Source organism: Scyliorhinus torazame, chromosome 3, assembly GCF_047496885.1.
Source record: "Scyliorhinus torazame isolate Kashiwa2021f chromosome 3, sScyTor2.1, whole genome shotgun sequence".
Taxonomy (NCBI): domain Eukaryota; kingdom Metazoa; phylum Chordata; class Chondrichthyes; order Carcharhiniformes; family Scyliorhinidae; genus Scyliorhinus; species Scyliorhinus torazame.
Window position 1 is genome coordinate 256,866,044 of NC_092709.1, and position 19,313 is coordinate 256,885,356.

Sequence of the window (19,313 nt, forward strand, 5' to 3'; positions counted from 1 at the left end):
GCTCATCCCTGCCAGGGGGACTTATTGATAATATTTCTTGTTGTAGATATCTAGCTGTCACTCCTGTGTGCGTGTTCACTGATCTTTCCAGTCCATTCCATTTGGATGTGTGTGGTTGAATGGTGCACAGAACATGCCTCCTGTTCCAGCTCGGCAAAGCCAATCTGATGCATTGTACTTTGCCCACAGGACATAGGGATGCTAAATAGTAATATTAATAACTAGATAACAAGATTCTTGTGGTAAAACCTATTCTCTAATCTTGTACCTCTCTTATATACGTGGATTCACACGATTCCATTGGTCTCGTCTTCAATTGCCTATTTCCATCTCTTTCGTTTCTCTCTGCTTCCTTCTCTCTCTCTCAAAGTTGTCGACTTGTTTCTCATTACTCCCCCTCCTTGATGCCCGTCCAGTTCTTACTTCCAGTTTGCTCACTTGGTCTGAACGTTTTTTTTCAATCCATGCCCTATTTTTTGATGTGATCTGCCTCTTGGTGAATGCAATTATGAGAGGGGAGCACTAATTGGAGTCTAGCTTATCGGATTCACACCGATTCGTCTTGTTAATTAGACATTAACCAGACCTGGCGCTGTTTTTCAGTCCTGGTGACAGGACAATGTGGGGAGACGATTATTGAAATGAATTACCTTATCTAGAAGCGCTTCGGCTGCACATCCTCGCACTTTTAATTAAAAACCTACGCATCACAATTTCGCCCTCAAATGACTGTCTACATCTAATATTCTACACTAACTACACCAGATTGGAGATTGATTGAATCCGCTTCTTTGGACTGCAACACGGGAAGCATAATATAAATCAAGAGTATTTGTCAGGCGCAATGTGAGATGGTCACTTTAATAAAACCAGCATTGAAAGATTGCAAACTGTCTCTTTAACTGTACTGGGATTCTAGATTCCCACTGAATATCTTTGTTTTTTTATCCTCTCTGTCTCTCTCTAGATGATGTACCGGCGGTTGTTGGGATAGTCAGTGCTTCTGGCCTGATATTTACAGTGTCCATGTTTGCATGGATCTGCTGTCAGCGTAAGTCGACAAAAGCCAACAAAACGCCTCCATATAAATTCGTCCACATGCTGAAGGGAGTTGACATCTACCCTGAGAATCTGAGCAACAAAAAGAAGTTCGGGGCGGATGAAAAGTCGGACCATAAAGATAAAGATCCCTCAAAAGTCAAAATCCCAAAGAACTCTCTGCACTTGGACTTGGAAAGTCGCGACCAGAACGGAAATTTCACCAAACCTCACACCAAAGTCCGCAGCTCCCCGGAAATCGAGAGTGTTCCCGCCAACTTGTCCACAGACGGCGAGAAGGACAGCCTGTCATCCGAGACCTCAATATCGACCAAGTCCACGGCACCTTCCGAAGAGCAGAACAATGAGCCCAAACTGGGGTCCTTGATGTTCTCCTTAAAGTACAACTTTGATAAGAAAGCGTTACTCGTCAACATTATCGAGGCTCACGGGCTGCCTGCCATGGACGAACAGTCGATGACATCCGACCCTTATATTAAAATGTCCATCCTGCCTGACAAAAAGCACCGAGTGAAAACCCGGGTCCTCAGGAAAACCCTAGACCCAGCATTTGACGAGACGTTTACGTTTTACGGTATCCCCTACGGCCAGGTCCAGGAGCTGTCTCTGCATTTCTTGGTGCTGAGCTTTGACCGCTTTTCCAGAGACGATGTCATTGGAGAGGTCCTGGTGCCAATGGCAGGCATCGACCTCTCAGAAAACAAAGTGCAGATGAACAGGGACATCACCAAGAGAAACTGCCGGGTAAATGTTTGAACCGACCTCGTGTTGGGTGTTAGGCTGGCGGGATGGTTGGGGTGGGTGGTGGGGGGGGCTGAGTTCTGCCTCTACCCAGGGTATAGATCTGAAAGTCTGCTTCGCGTGCTTTATGAAAAAGATAACTCATCAGTTATTGATGGGGATAAGGGAGAGGTTAGGTTAGCGCCGGAGGCGGGCACACACACATACACTCACAAGGGAAAATTTAATTTGGCAAGGATTAAGATGAAATTTGAAACAGGGCGAATTGCACAAACACACAAAAAAAACGCGTTAGACTTTAATTAACTGTAATTCTTGAAACGATGGTGCATCTTGCACAGGTAGAAATATGCAACCACGTGTAGTACACAGTTTTTAGCTTTCTGATGTAAATTTTAAAAGTGCATATATTAGTTGGAGGGGCACTTCTTGCAGCATCATGCAATAGTTTAAAAAATGTTCTTTCGGAAACACGGGCCAGAATGAAGTGGTCAACTGAACGTTCCGACAACCGAACTGAGGAATTGGCCGTTATTTCATTAGAAAAGAAACGGAAAATGAAAAACGGAAACGATTAATTATATTGCACTTGTAATACAGAAATAGGCCATTCGACCTAACAGGCCAGAATTCATCCTGCACCATTCTCCCCCACACCTCACTTTAGCTAATCCTCTGCTCCATTGGTAGAATATGCCTGCCTCAAGATTAGCACCATTCTGACATACAGCTAGCTGTCTTACCAGGGAGGGACGACACCCTCTTAATGCTTCTCAAACAGAAAGAGCCTGATTATCCTAAGGTCTTGAACTAATTTGAAAATGTATCTCAGTGTGCAAAATAAAACTAGTGTACCATGGCCCCAAAATATGTTGAACAAAAATTGATTGTGGTATTAGATCTATAAATTCAGAATAACAAATTAGAATGCTGGCAGACACAGCTTCAGTTTTCCAGGTGAAAATGTTACTCACAAGAAGATTTATCAGGAAGGAACACTTAAAATAGTCTATCATTTTAATCATGGGTGACAAGCTAACAGACAGATATTGGATCATCTTTTTTTGTCTCCTGCAGAGGTGGTGTCATCAGGAAAGGCAGTGAGAGGATCTACTGTGCAGTGATAACAGCATGTTTCTGAAAGCCTATTCATGTGTTCTCTTTTGTGCATTCACAGAAATCTGTGGGCCGTGGTGAATTATTAGTGTCCCTTTGCTATCAATCCACCACCAACACCCTGACTGTTGTTGTACTAAAAGCCCGTCATCTGCCGAAAAATGATGTGTCTGGATTATCAGGTAATTATCCAGATAGGGTGACCAGTGCTGGTACAGCTGGAATGAAGCAAATTCACATTGAGATTAATCAATCTAACTCTGCATCTATATACCCATATGCTAACCATTTATCATTATACCTATTTATCATCTTCAAGTAAATCAAAGCTTACTCACATTAAAAGTACATGTATATATAAAGAATGGCTTAAGATTGTAAATGGAACCATTTTATGGTAATTTTCTTTTGTGGGATTAATATAGTTCATAGATTATCATAGAGTTTACAGTGCAGAAGGAGACCATTTGGCCCATCGAGTCTGCACCGGCTCTTGGAAAGAGCGCCCTACCCACGGTCAACACCTCCACCCTATCCCCATAACCCAGTAACCCCACCCAACACTAAGGGCAATTTTGGACACTAAGGGTAATTTATCATGGCCAATCCACCTAACCTGCACATCTTTGGACTGTGGGAGGAAACCGGAGCACCCGGAGGAAACCCACGCACACACGGGGAGGATGTGCAGACTCCGCACAGACAGTGACCCAAGCCGGAATCGAACCTGGGACACTGGAGCTGTGAAGCAATTGTGCTAACCACTATGCTACCGTGCTGCCCCAGGCACCAGAGAATTATTTTTATACTCTGAAAAATAAGCAAGTGAAATTCAAATCAATTAAAAATAAGAGAGTGAAATTCCAGTCAATTATGGTTTAAAAATGTTGGAGTTTCAAATAAAATTAGAAATGTTGAAATACCATATTGTCTTGCTTTCTTTCCAGCTGCTGATCCTTATGTGAAAATCAACCTGTATCATGATAAGAAACGAATATCAAAGAAAAAGACCCATGTTAAGAAATGCACTCTCAACCCAGTGTTCAATGAGCTGTTTGTCTTTGACATTCCATATGAAGGGATTGAAAATATCAGTGTTGAGTTTATGGTCATCGACTTTGACAGAATGATGAAGAACGAGATCATTGGGCGTCTAGTGCTAGGAGCATCAGCAGAAGGGACAGTGGGAGAGCATTGGAGGGAGATCTGTGAGCACCCAAGGCGACAAATTGCCAAATGGCATTGTCTCAGTGATGGTTAGCAGCCAAACCAAGGGTTGGACTTTATTGTTTGATAGAGAAGGAACAAGCTGTGCATTAACCAACCCAAAGCCTTTCTGAAGATTTTTCAATTTATACAAAATATACATAATTTGTACATCTGATTGTGGTATATATTGTGATCTGTACTGTATAAGATGAAGTGGCGTTGTTCTCTTGTTTGCTAACAATTTTAATAAATTCACAGTAGCTATTAGAATGGGTAGGCAAAATAAAACTATTTAATGTATTTCTGCATTTTGTGTGGCTGTTCAAGTTGGGAAATTTGTTTCTGGGGATTAAGCTTTTAGGATGTAAGTTAGAAGGGAAAAATAGAATTCACTGAAAGATTTTACAATGGAAACCTGTACTACATTGAATGAACTGAAATATTTGAAGAAAGCCATTCTAATGTTTCTAGCTTGAGAAGCTAAAAATAAAAAGAGAACTGTGAGCAGGTAATGTGTTGCCTTAATATTGAAATATATTGGAGGGGAAGGTCACAGTGGTGGCACAGTGAGTTTGATACTGGCTTTTTATCTCTGGATTCAAATCTAGCCCACATTGATTGGGTTAAACGCTCCTCTATTGGTTAACAATTTATGTCCTACATGAAGGAACCCATTCTGCAGTCAACAAGGGCCCGAAGGATACTATTATTTCTGATCTGACACTAAATGAAGCTAAATTGGCAGCATTAATTAGAGAGGCAATAAAATAGCTGGATATCATTGGTGTGGGCAAAGGAAAAATATATTGTTGGGTAATGGACACTTTCCTGAGGTGGAGGTGGGGCTGAGGGAACTTTATTGTGGATTTAACTGTGCTGCATCTGACCTAAAATACTTCATATGGATGCCCCATGCCTAAAATTGAAAGTATTCCATTTCCAATACTAAAAATCCACACAAGCACAGAATCTACCTAAAATACATGTTTTTTTGAAATTACACTGGGGCTGAGATATTCAAAGTGAATACCAACATGAACAACAATAAATCATGCTGAGAGAATTCATATTATAGTCACACCTGCTATGAAGTTATTTGTCCACATGGCGCTTCAGAGATTTTAAATGTATTGATATTTCCACATTTTGGCATTTGCGGATGTCGTATGTGCAAATATTATATTTTAACTTCTACTTATTAGGAAGCATTTACACATTAAAACATTAACACTGGTTAATTGTGAAACCCTTTACTTCACTGACAATTTCATGATGAAAATAAAATAATGGTGATCTCGAGGGAAGCCACTAAAAGGGACAAATAAAAGCTAAAATTCAATAAAACTCTTTGTGGAAGCTATTCAGCACACAAAGGAGATATATAACAGCATTTATTTTTCCATGCCTTTACCAATGTTATATATGAGTGTGAACTAAATAAGTAATTGATGATGAGACATGAGATGTAGTTCATACCTCAAGAGTAGGTTGACCTGTAAACTCGTGAGTAACAAAATGGCATGGAAGATAGTCAGCTAATGCTTGACATATAAATAAATCTCATTGCACCTCACGTGTTTTATTTATATCATATATTAGCAAATTAAAATAAAAGGTATGCATTTTAAATGAGAATCATATCGATACTGGAGTGGTTTCAATGACATGAATGATTGTGTTTTCATAGTGGTGCCAATAATGAATCGTGACTAATCTCCAATATTCTTTGGAGATAATATATGTAATATTTGGTTTTGGGAATGGACATATTTGCTTTAAAAGGGAGGCTGCTGAGACAACAGAATAACCTTGTATGTTTTGCCTACCCTATCTTCTATAGCTTCAGGTTGAAAATGTTGCCATTAATATGAATTTATTTTGCTTTACTTGGAACCGTCTAGCTTGTGGAAACCATGCTGCAAATGCATTGCAAACCATGCATTTATTGTGCATGTTTGCTTTAAACTAGACCTCAGTGACAGGTGTCGGAACACTTGTAATATATTTAATGATTAAAAGTATTATTGATGCAACCCATAAGATGCAGGAATAGAATGCGACATTAAAGTCATTAGTCACAATAAGAAAATAACAGTCAGTGATTATAGCTTGGAGAATGCTATTTGATCTTGAATGTCGATGCATTTAGTGAATTGGATTTTTCTGTCACTGAACCTTAAAGTTCCAGGAAAAATCATTGTTTAAAACATTAATGAGCACTCAGTACCATTATTGATCCATTCACTTTGGATCTTAATGGATCATATTGCGAGTTGCCATATATTGCCGTAAAACAAATAATGCCATTTGTATTTACCATAGATGGTTTACATCATATTTTTTAAGTTTAGTGTTTATATTTTTGTGCTTATTTTAAAAAGAAAAGGGCTCAAAATATTTTTTAAGCTGCTTTTGGGCACGCACACTGCCAGAGACCAAATTGCTTATCTTTTGATGGACAGATCAAGCTGGGCTCACTTTGGGAATTAAGAATACGTTATGAAAGGATGACCGGTAGGGTAACATTATATGCATTTTTTTAGAATGAAAATAGGGAGAAATGTTAGACACAAATATACTTTTGTTGTATAGGAGTAAGTGATAGTGAGTTTATAATGGTTCAAGTGGACATTTTAGCACAGGTGAATTCGGCTTGGCAAGATTTATCTGGTGAGAACAAATCAGACTGAATCGGGTCAATGCAGAAAGAAATGTTACCATATTCTAGCCATCTGGCATATTACAAAATGCTGAAAATCTAATGCTAGTATGCCAATCCATTACTATGCAGCCTGGGATTGAAACTGTCACCACATGGAAACGAAGAGTTCTATTGGTGTTTGTGCAGCTTAAAGGATTCCTGTTACTGTTGTAATTTGTTTTGACTTTCAAATTAATGTATGAATTTAGAATGGAATAAAACACAGCATTCGCCCGTTTCCATTCCCCAAAATAATAATTATCTATTTGTTGGTTGTCAAATTGAGTTTGCTTCTTTTTATTTCAAATGCCACATATTGATCAATTAACACAAAACTGTGACAAAGGTTGAATTAATATATTCAAACAAAGAATGTTAAAGAACTTTTGAACATAGTATAATGTTACTAAGGCACAGAATCGTGTAGCAACTTATGAACAACTGCAGAGCTAGTTCAGCTTTGCATTTAATAACATATTTATTCTGTCTATAAACCATATTTGGTTCACATTGCCTTTATTTTTAAGAAGTGTGGAAGGTATTTTTTTACCCCAGACAATTCATTAATTTTCACATCATCTAATTTTCAGTTCACAACACTGTTCAAAATATTGCAACTGCAGTTGTAATTTTTGTAAAATAGTTTTGAATAATTCTGAAAGATGTAACTGTGTGTGGTTTGAAATGTTGATGTGCTGCAAATTACATATTCAGAAACTCCAGTATTAAACGGTCACAACAGTATATATAATTACACTGTGTAAACCTGTACACGTAATATGTTTTGTATGTTGCATTACAATGTGTTTACAATCAATTAAGTGAAAGAATGCACACATTCGCATCATGTGGTAGTAATGTAAATTACGGGCAATGATTGTATTTATTAACTTTGTGCTGTTGATGTAAGGATATGGTGCACAAGTATTTTTTCTTTAATGAAAAATTTAAATAATACTGAGAAAAATTTACCATTCTGCTAAGGTTTTGTGCCCATGTGTTTTGTGTGTTAAACAACAATAAAGCACTACATAAATTGACTGCTGTTGCATTAGAAATGTTATTGTGCCATGGAGATCAAAATTTTCAGATCACAAAAGTATAACACAAAATTCTGTTCAAGTCATTTTGAACATTTATACAGCAGGTAGTGAATATCCAGCTACCAAATATTCAACACACTTACACATTTGATCAGATTTTTTCATGAAATTGTGAAAGTAGATCAAAATTAAGGGGTCTTCTAAAATTATGCCATTCCGTCTTTGAAGAAGTTTGTTGACCAACGTCAATACAAATTTCAGTGATTACCAGATTTATGTTCAATCTTACCAAGAATCAACACTTGGAGACAGGTTTTTATTGGGAAGGGGAGTTGGATTTGGGTGCATGCAGGAGTTACATTCCTCCCCAAATGACGTAGAGTCAGGATTTCAACATGATCTGGCCCACTTTAAGGTTTCACACTGGTCGGTTTACAAGTGAGCAGGCTCCCCCTGAAAGCCATTGGGAAAGTAACTGTCAAACGCAAAAGATCATTAACTGCTATTTAAACTAACCATTCTGACTTCAACAGAGCAGAAACAATCTATTTCCCAAACTGTCAGCAACTCACAAGGGCCAACGAGGTGAGAGCTCAGAGGGGAACATTTAAAAAATGTATAGTCTGGGAAGCTTTTGAAGATTGAGAATTAAGCTATGCCCAGGTGACAGGTTGCTGCTCACAGTCCTCCTGCCTCAGAGTGTACTTTCAGTGTTAGACAGGTGATCTTTGAACTTGGTTCACTTGTCTTGCATTTTACTCACCCTCAGCAGCACTACCCGATAGTCAAGCTTCACCATGGCACGGGAGCAACCTTTGGAGTTTCAATTTTCATCTCTGATGAGGGATATGAGGAAAAGCAACAACAATACCACATGTACAAACAGCTGCCATCTCAGCCACATACCATTCCACAGGGTAGAAGAGATGAACATAAAGATCCAGCTCAAAGGAGGCCTGATCCCCAACACAGGATCTGTAGGCAGAGTATTGCTTTTCTCGCCTTTCAGAGCACCAGTGCTTAGGAGGCTTAGGCTTTTATAGCAGGACTTTGCTGACATATTCTGCCCATTGGCGCAGACCTCTTTGCCAGTGGACTTCTTGGGCAAGTGTTGCCCATCACCATCAAGCTAGTTCATAGAATCCCTATCGTGCAGACGGAGGCCAAATGGCCCATCGAGTCTGCACCGGCCCACCAAAAGAGCACTCCACCTCTCCGACTATCCTACCCGATCCACCATAACCTCACCTGACCAGTCTTTGGACTGTGGGAGGAAACTGGAGCAACCGGAGGAAATAGATGGGAGAATATGCAAACTCCACACAAACTTTCACCCAAGGCCCGAATTGAAACCGGATCCCTGACGCTGTGAGGCAGCAGCGCCAACCATTGTGCCACCATGCCGCCCAGCTAGAGAATTACCACGCCACCAACCCTCCTACTGTATCTCTGCCTCCCAGAAAACCTGTGTGCTCTTTTGCAAGGAGAGAAAGTAGGCAGTTCATAGAATCCCTACTGTATAGAGAGAGGCCATTAGGCCCACCGAGTCTGCACCCACCCTCGGAAAGAGCACCCTACCCAGGGACAGGCCACAGCCCTCTCCTCAAACAACCTTTTGGACACTATGGGGTAAATTAGTATGGCCAATCCACCTAACCTACACAATTTTGGACTGTGGGAGGAAACCAGAGCACCCGGAGGAAACCCACGCAGACACGGGGAGAAAGTGCAAACTCCACACAGACAGTCACCCAAGGCCGCAATCGAACCTGGGACCCTGGTGCTGTAAGGCAGAAGCGTTAACCACTGTGCCACCATGTCACCATTGTTATGGGTGGTAGAAATGTCTTATGCGCAGAGTATGGAGTGGTGTACAGAATTCTCCACTAATTAGTTCAATGGTTCTTCACAGTTCAGTCTTGAGGGTGTTATCCCAATGCAGGCACAAAATTACAGTTATTATTACAGTTACATAATAACCTAATAGCAACCAGCTTCTTGCAGTCCAGAGGGGATCAGGCTCAGCTTCTGCAGTTGTTTTACTTCCGACTGCCTGTGAACGCTCCCAATGAAGGGCCCTGACTATTTGAGGAAAACTCTATTGAGTGCTCCCACTACAGTCCAGAACCTTCTCCTTTGGTGTCAAGCCATGTCTCCTGATGCTCCATCCTTATAAAACTCCAGGCTGTGATAATATGGCTGTTTCACTGACATAATAACAACTTACATTAATGTATCACCAAGAGCATAATGGAACATCCCAAGCTCCTTCACTGGAGCATTGTAAAACAAAAGATGACATCGAACAACATGAGGACATATTAGGTCATGCGACCAAAACTTGGTGAAAGATGTAGATTTAATAGAGTGTCTGAAAAAGGAAAGTGAGGGTCGAGGTGCGGAGAGGAAATTGCAGAGTTGTGGCCATGCCAACTGAAGGCATGGCCAACAAAGGTGGAACAATTATAATAATGGAGGGTAAGAGGCTGGAATTAGAAGAGTGCAGATATTTCAGAGCTGAAGGAGATTACTGAGACAGGGAGGGGCAAGTATATGAAAATAAGGATGAAAATTTTGAAATCAAGAGGTTGCTTGACCAGGAGTCAATGCAAGTTTTGGAGGCGTGGCCAAAATAGTCAGCAGCAGCAGTGTGGTCCCTCCAACCTGGGGACTAAGAAGCTCATGAGGATGGTTAAGGTTATTGGCATCGTAATTTCAGGTGACAAAGACCACACCCTAAATTCTCCCACATTCTGTGCAGCAGTCTTCAGGTCAACACATATTGAGCTGCACTCATTGCTCTCCCTCCAGACATCTCCTCACATGCTCATATACTCACAGCCAATACTCATGCTCATCCTCATCGTATTGCCCTTTCGCACTCACATCTCATAGTCATCATCTGGTTGATGCTGCAACTGGTGTTGCTCCTGCTGCAGGTGCTCTTAGGTTCAAAGTAGAGTTGCATAAGTTGTTCCCTGACTATGGTGAAGGCTGACTGCAAGGAAATGCAGCACAAGGTGAGAAAAGACTGAAAGCACTGGATAATACAAAGGCCGTGAGCCTGACAATTTTCTGGCAATTGTACTGAAGACTTGTGCTTCATAACTTGCTGCATCCATAGCCAAGCTGTTCCAGTACAGCTACAACACCGGCATCAACCCAGCATTGTGGAAAATTCCCCAGGGATGTCCTGTGCGCAAGAAACAGGACAAATACAACCTAGCCAATTTGTGCCCCATCAGTCTACTCTCCATCATCAGCAAAGTGATGGAAGGGGCATCAACAATGCTGTCAACCTGCACTTACTCAGAAGTAACCTGCTGACAGACCCCAGTTTGAGTTCTGCAGGGTCACGCAACTCCTGACCTCATTGGTTAAAAAATGGATAAAAGGGCTGAACTCCAGAGGTGAGGTGAGGGTGACTGCCCTTGACTTCAAGGCAGAAATTGATTGAATATGGCATCAAAGAGCCCTAGCTAAACTGGAGTTAATGGGAATCAAGGGGAAACTCTCTGTTGGCTACAGTCATACCTGGCACAAAGGAAGATGGTTGTGGTGGTTGGAGGTCAGTCATCTCAGTTCCAGGCCATCACTGCAGGAGTTCCTCAGGGTAATGTCCTAGGCCCAAACATATTCAGCTGCTTCATCAATGACCTTCCTTCCACCATAAGGTGAGAAGTGGGGATGTTTGCTAAGGACTGCATAATGTTCAGCACCATCCGCGACTCCTCAGATAATGAAGCAGTCCATGTCCAAATGCAGCAAGACCTGGACAATATACAGGCCTGGGCTGATAAGTAGCAAGTAACCTTTGTGTCACACAAGTGCCATCTCTTAAAAGAGAGGATCTAACCATCACTGCCCTTTGACATTCAATGGCATTAGCATCACTGAAACCCCATTATGAATCAGAAACTGAACTGGACTAGCCATATAAATATTGTGGCTACCAGAGCAGGTCAGAGACTAGGAATCCTATGGTAAGTAATTCACCTCTTGACCCCACAAAATCTGTCCATCATCTGTAAGTCACAAGTCAGGAGTGTAATGGAATATTCTCCACTTGCCTGGATTAGTGCAGCTCCAACAACACTCAAGAAGCTCAACACCATTCAGGACAAAACAACCTGCTTAATTGCTACCCCTTCCACAAATATTCAATCCCTCCATCACTGACGCACAGTAGCAGCAATGTGTACCATCTACAAGATGCACTGCAGGAACTCACAAAGGATCATTAGGCAGCTACTTCCAAACCCACAACCACTACCATCTAGAAGGACAAGAGCAGCAGATACCTGGGCATACCACCATCTGGAAGTTCTTCTCCAAGTCACCCATCATTCTGACTTGGAAATATATCACTGGGCCAAGATCCTGAAATTCACGCCTTAACAGCACTGTGGGTGTACCCATACCACAGGGAATGCAGCAGTTCGAGAAGCCAGCTCACAAGTACCTTCTGAAGGACAACTAATGATGAGCAATAAATGCTGGCCGAGCCAGCAATGCCCACATCCTGTAAAATGAATTTTTAAAAATCCAAGACAGATGAATTTCCAAGATTTTGGCAATCATTTGTCAAACAGCAAGAGCACTCTTTGAGAAGCAATGATGTGACCTACAGCCTCTCAGCTGGAGTGCTTCAGTTTCACTGTTTAAAGGCTTCCCGATCTGCCAAATTCAATGAAGGAGCACTGCGCACTCATCTGGCTGCCCCTTGTGACTTGCTGATAGTTCAGGCAATAGTTTGCTTCTTGTATGATCATAAATATGAACATATGAATTAGAAGCAGGATTAGGCTATTCATCCCCTCAAATCTGTTCCACTATTTGATAAGATCATGGCTGATCTGATTGTAGCCTCCATTCTACTTCCCCCTCTAACCTTCAACTCCCTTGTCAATCAAGAATCTATCTAACTCAGTCTTAAAAATATTCAATAACCCTGACTCGACTGTTCTCTGAGGAAGCAAATTCTACAGAGTAACAGCCCTCTGAGGGAAAAAAAAAGTCCCCACCTCCATCTTAAATGGAACAACCCTTATTTTTAAATTGTGTCTCTTAGTTCTTGTCTTTGCCATGAGTGGAAACATCTCTCAGCATCCATCCTGTCAAATCCCCTCAAGATCTTAAATATTTCAATAAGATCACCCCTTATTCTTCAAAAAACCAAGCGATACAGACTCAACCTGTCCATTATCTTCGTTTCACTTTTTTAGACCCCCAGGACACTTAGATAAGAGCATCAAGGGAGCACCAAGAGGCAGGAGTGGCAGCTTGCCTTGTGACAAGTTAAAGCCAGAATGGTTGGTTCAGACAATATTTAATGACCTATTTGCATTTGACAATTGCTTGCCTGGCAGCGTCAAGTGGGTTTCCCACTCACCTGCAAAGCCACCTGCTTGAAATCCATAATTGGATGGAATGACGCTAGGTGGGGAGGAAGTGCTTTTTATCCCTGGTAAGTGACTGGTAAGGAGTGTTTCTGTTTTTCTGTTTCTTTTCATTGGTATATTTATTTATTTTTTCTTTGTTGTTTTTTTTGTTGAAATTGTAGTTGTTGAAGTTAACCGAAGATTTAAGACATGGCAGGAGATCTCAGACCCGTGTCATGCTCCTCGTGTGCGATGTGGGAGCTCAGGGACACGTCCACTGTCCCTGGCTCCTTCACATGCAAGACGTGTGTCCAGCTGCAGCTCATGTTAGACCGCTTGACGGCTCTGGAGCTGCGGATGGACTCACTTTGGAGCATCCGCGATGCTGAGGACGTCGTGGATAGCACGTTTAGCGAGTTGGTCACACCGCAGGTGAAAGGCACTGAGGGAGATAGAAAATGGGTGACCAAAAGACAGAGCAAGAGTAGGAAGGCAGTGCAGGTGTCCTCTGCGGTCATCTCCCTGCAAAACAGATATACCGCTTTGGATACTGTTGATGGAGGTGGCTCACCAGGGGAAGGCAGCAGCAGCCAGGTTAATGGCACCGTGGCTGGCTCTGCTGCGCAGCTGGGCAGGAAGAAGAATGGCAGGGCTATAGTGATAGGGGACTCAATTGTAAGGGGAATAGACAGGCGGTTCTGCGGACGCAATCGAGACTCCAGGATGGTATGTTGCCTCCCTGGTGCAAGGGTCAAGGATGTCTCGGAGCGTCTGCAGGACATTCTGGTAAAAAAGCCAACATAAGTGTACTTTACCTGAATGCTCGTAGTATTCGGAATAAGGTAAATGAGTTGATGGCGCAAATCATCGTGAATGACTATGATTTAGTGGCCATTACTGAAACATGGTTAAAGGATGGTCACGACTGGGAGTTAAATATCCGAGGGTATTAAGGATGAGATTTCTAAATTCTTGGAAGTGCAGGGTCAGATTAGGACAAGTCAGCATGGATTTAGTAAGGGGAGGTCGTGCCTGACAAATCTGTTAGAGTTCTTTGAAGAGATAACAAATAGGTTAGACCAAGGAGAGCCAATGGATGTTATCTATCTTGACTTCCAAAAGGCCTTTGATAAGGTGCCTCACGGGAGAGGCATCAAACTTTTCGGAAGGACAGAGTGGATGGTAAGGGAGGTGGTGTAGCTCTGTTATTTAAGGATGACATCCGGGCAACAGTAAGGGATGACATCGGTGCTATGGAGGATAAGGTTGAATCCATTTGGGTGGAAATCAGGAATAGTAAGGTGAAAAAGTCACTGATAGGAGTAATCTATAGGCCAACAATTAGTAACATTATGGTGGGGCAGGCAATAAACAAAGAAATAACCATAAGACCATAAGACCATAAGACATAGGAGCGGAAGTAAGGCCATTCGGCCCATCGAGTCCACTCCACCATTCAATCATGGCTGATTTCAACTCCATTTACCCGCTCTCTCTCCATAGCCCTTCATTCCTCGAGAAATCAAGAATTTATCAACTTCTGTCTTAAAGACACTCAACGTCCCGGCCTCCACCGCCCTCTGTGGCAATGAATTCCACAGACCCACCACTCTCTGGCTGAAGAAATTTCTCCTCATCTCTGTTCTAAAGTGACTCCCTTTTATTCTAAGGCTGTGCCCCCGGGTCCTCGTCTCCCCTGCTAATGGAAACAACTTCCCTACATCCACCCTATCTAAGCCATTCATTATCTTGTAAGTTTCTATTAGATCTCCCCTCAACCTCCTAAACTCCAATGAATATAATCCCAGGATCCTCAGACGTTCATCGTATGTTAGGCCTACCATTCCTGGGATCATCCGTGTGAATCTCTGCTGGACCCGCTCCAGTGCCAGTATGTCCTTCCTGAGGTGTGGGGCCCAAAATTGCTCACAGTATTCTAAATGGGGCCGAACTAATGCTTTATAAAGCTTCAGAAGTACATCCCTGCTTTTATATTCCAAGCCTCTTGAGATGAATGACAACATTGCATTTGCTTTCTTAATTACGGACTCAACCTGCAAGTTTACCTTTAGAGAATCCTGGACTAGGACTCCCAAGTCCCTTTGCACTTCAGCATTATGAATTTTGTCACCGTTTAGAAAATAGTCCATGCCTCTATTCTTTTTTCCAAAGTGCAAGACCTCGCACTTGCCCACATTGAATTTCATCAGCCATTTCTTGGACCACTCTCCTAAACTGTCTAAATCTTTCTGCAGCCTCCCCAACTCCTCCATACTACCTGCCCCTCCACCTATCTTTGTATCATTGGCAAACTTAGCCAGAATGCCCCCAGTCCTGTCATCTAGATCGTTAATATATAAAGAGAACAGCTGTGGCCCCAACACTGAACCCTGCGGGACACCACTTGTCACCGGTTGCCATTCCGAAAAATAACCTTTTATCCCAACTCTCTGCCTTCTGCCTGACAGCCAATCGTCAATCCATGTTAGTACCTTGCCTCGAATACCATGGGCCCTTATTTTACTCAGCAGTCTCCCGTGAGGCACCTTATCAAAGGCCTTTTGGAAGTCAAGATAGATAACATCCATTGGCTCTCCTTGGTCTAACCTATTTGTTATCTCTTCAAAGAACTCTAACAGGTTTGTCAGGCATGACCTCCCCTTACTAAATCCATGCTGACTTGTCCTAATCTGACCCTGCACTTCCAAGAATTTAGAAATCTCATCCTTAACAATGGATTCTAGAATCTTGCCAACAACCGAGGTTAGGCTAATTGGCCTATAATTTTCCATCTTTTTCCTTGTTCCCTTCTTGAACAGGGGGGTTACAACAGCGATTTTCCAATCCGCTGGGACTTTCCCTGACTCCAGTGACTTTTGAAAGATCATAACTAACGCCTCCACTATTTCTTCAGCTATCTCCTTTAGAACTCTAGGATGTAGTCCATCTGGGCCCGGAGATTTATCAATTTTTAGACCTCTTAGTTTCTCTAGCACTTTCTCCTTTGTAATGGCTACCATATTCAACTCTGCCCCCTGACTCTCCGGAATTGTTGGGATATTACTCATGTCTTCTACTGTGAAGGCTGACGCAAAGTACTTATTTAATAGAAAGCAAAGAGTGGGGATTACTGGGTGTTTCTCTGGTTGGCAATCAGTAGCTAGTGGTGTCCCTCAGGGATCAGTGTTGGGCCCACAACTGTTCACAATTTACATAGATGATTTGGAGTTGGGGACCAAGGGCAATGTGTCCAAGTTTGCAGACGACACTAAGATAAGTGGTAAAGCAAAAAGTGCAGAGGATACTGGAAGTCTACAGAGGGATTTGGATAGGCTAAGTGAATGGGCTAGGATCTGGCAGATGGAATACAATGTTGACAAATATGAGGTTATCCATTTTGGTGGGAATAACAGCAAAAGGGATTATTATTTAAATGATAAAATATTAAAACATGCTGCTGTGCAGAGAGACCTGGGTGTGCTAGTGCATGAGTCGCACAAAGTTGGTTTACAGGTGCAACAGGTGATTAAGAAGGCAAATGGAATTTTGTCCTTCATTGCTAGAGGGATGGAGTTTAAGACTAGGGAGGTTCTGCTGCAATTGTATAAGGTGTTAGTGAGGCCACACCTGGAGTATTGTGTTCAGTTTTGGTCTCCTTACTTGAGAAAGGACGTACTTGCACTGGAGGGTGTGCAGAGGAGATTCACTAGGTTAATCCCAGAGCTGAAGGGGTTGGATTACGAGGAAAGGTTGAGTAGACTGGGACTGTACTTGTTGGAATTTAGAAGGATGAGGGGGGATCTTATAGAAACATATAAGATTATAAAGGGAATAGATAGGATAGATGCGGGCAGGTTGTTTCCACTGGCGGGTGAAAGCAGAACTAGGGGGCATAGCCTCAAAATAAGGGGAAGTAGATTTAGGACTGAGTTTAGGAGGAACTTCTTCACCCAAAGGTTTGTGAATCTATGGAATTCCTTGCCCAGTGAAGCAGTAGAGGCTCCTTCATTGAATGTTTTTAAGATAAAAATAGATAGTTTTTTGAAGAATAAAGGGATTCAGTGTTCTGGTGTTCGGGCCGGAAAGTGGAGCTGAGTCCACAAAAGATCAGCCATGATCTCATTGAATGGTGGAGCAGGCTCGAGGGGCCAGATGGCCTACTCCTGCTCCTAGTTCTTATGTTCTTATGAACCCAACCCAGCATTGTATTGTTGGGATTTATCTCCCTGTGTGCACCAAAATCTACCTCCCCTTAACTTTCTATGTGCAAATAACTACAAAATGTAAACTAACATGATGTTTTATTGTCATAAGGAGAATAATCTAGATGTGCACCACAGAACTCTATTGGTGAAGGATATTAAATATTAAGTATGAGATTACTTGTAGAATCAAGCAATCATCGAATGATACAGCACAGGGGTCAATTTTCCCCATCATGTCTGTCCTGTTTGTGAGAGCTATTCAACCAATCCTACTTGCCCCTGATCCACTTACCCGCCACTCAGTCTTACACCACAGCCCTGAAAAATCTTTTTCCTTCAATTATTCATTTCTTTCATATTGTCTTTTTCAATTCTATTCAATCTATTCCCACCATCCTTCCAGGCAGAGAACACCGTATCACACCAATAACTGGATATAAAAAGTCTCCACATGTCTCCCGTGGTTCTTTTGTCAATTATCCTAAATCACCTTTGTTCCCCTTCATCTCATTATTCCTTAGAATTATAGTGATAATAATTGATTTTTTGGGGAATTATTAGGTTTAGTGCCATTGCCTAGCCCCCTGAAATGTCTGTAACTAAGGCTAATGACATCAATAATGTAACTTCAGCAAAGACTTGAGTATTAGCACATTTATTTTACTGCATCTTTCATGATATATGACTCCATGAAAACTGGTTCACAGGATTCCTCGAGCTTGTTCCATTTAATTAAATCTTGGCTGATCTGTGTCTTCATTCCATTTACCTCTATTTGATCCAAATCGAGGGACCCCCTTGCCTGATAAAAATATGTTGCTTTCTTTCAGTCCTGAAAATTGCAATTGAAATGGCATTTAGAGCTTTTTTTGAGGAGAATTTCACAGTTCCAGTACTTTTTGAATGAAAAAGTACTTCCTAATTTTACTCCTGAATAGACTAAAGTAAGAGTAAAGTCATTTTTTATTGCCACAAGTAGGCTTACATTAACACTGCAATGAAGTTACTGTGGAAAGCCCCTAGTTGCCACATTCCAGAGCCTGTTGATCGATTGATTGATTGATTGATATTTATTGTCACATATACCGAAGTACAGTGAAAAGTATTTTTCTGTGGCCAAGGGAACGTACACAGTAAGTACATAGTAGACAAAAGAATAATCGACAGAGTACATTGACAATGGTACATCAACAAATAGTGATTGGTTACAGTGCGGAACAAGGGCTGAACAAGAGCAGCATAGGGCGTCGTGAATAGTGTTCTTACAGGGAGCAGATCAGTCCAAGGGAGAGTCATTGAGGAGCCGAGTAACTGTGGGGAAGAAGCTGTTCCTGTGTCTGGATGTGCGGATCTTCAGACGTCTGTATCTTCTGCCTGATGGAAGGGTCTAGAAGAAGGTTAAAGCCTGGGTGTGAGGGGTCTCTAACATTGCTGTCTGCCTCGCCTAGGCAGCGGGAGGTGTATACAGAATCAATAGGAAGATGGCAAGCTTGTGTGATGCGTTGGGCTGAGTTCACCACACTCTGCAGGTCTTGCGAACTAAGACCGAGCAGTTGCCATACCAAGCTGTAATGAAACCAGATAGGATGCTCTCTATGGCACATCTGTAGAAGTTTGTGAGAGCCGATGCAGACACGCCAAATTTCTTTAGCTTCGGGTACACAGAAGGAGAATTCAGAATGTCCAAATTTCTTTACAGCACACCTTTCGGGTCTTGTGGGAGGAAACCGGAGCACCCGGGGAAACCCACGCAGACATGAGGAGAACGTGCAGACTCCATGCAGACAGTGACCCAAGGCGGGAATCGAACCCAGGACCCTGGAGCTGAGAAGCAACAGTGCTATCCAATGTGCTAATT

At 42.0% G+C, this 19,313-nt stretch overlaps 1 protein-coding gene across 4 annotated transcripts in view; it reads left to right on the plus strand.

Moving 5' to 3' along the window:
* syt4 (synaptotagmin IV) overlaps positions 1–7,866 on the plus strand; it is a 117,178-nt gene extending 109,312 nt beyond the window's left edge. For all 4 annotated transcript variants that reach the window (XM_072497146.1, XM_072497145.1, XM_072497144.1 and 1 more), the window contains 3 exons: positions 968–1,803; positions 2,978–3,098; positions 3,864–7,866. In XM_072497146.1, the coding sequence (XP_072353247.1) occupies positions 968–1,803; positions 2,978–3,098; positions 3,864–4,177 (1,271 nt within the window). In that variant the 3' untranslated portion in view covers positions 4,178–7,866. The remainder of the gene's footprint in view (positions 1–967; positions 1,804–2,977; positions 3,099–3,863) is intronic.
* The last annotated feature ends 11,447 nt before the right edge of the window (positions 7,867–19,313 follow it).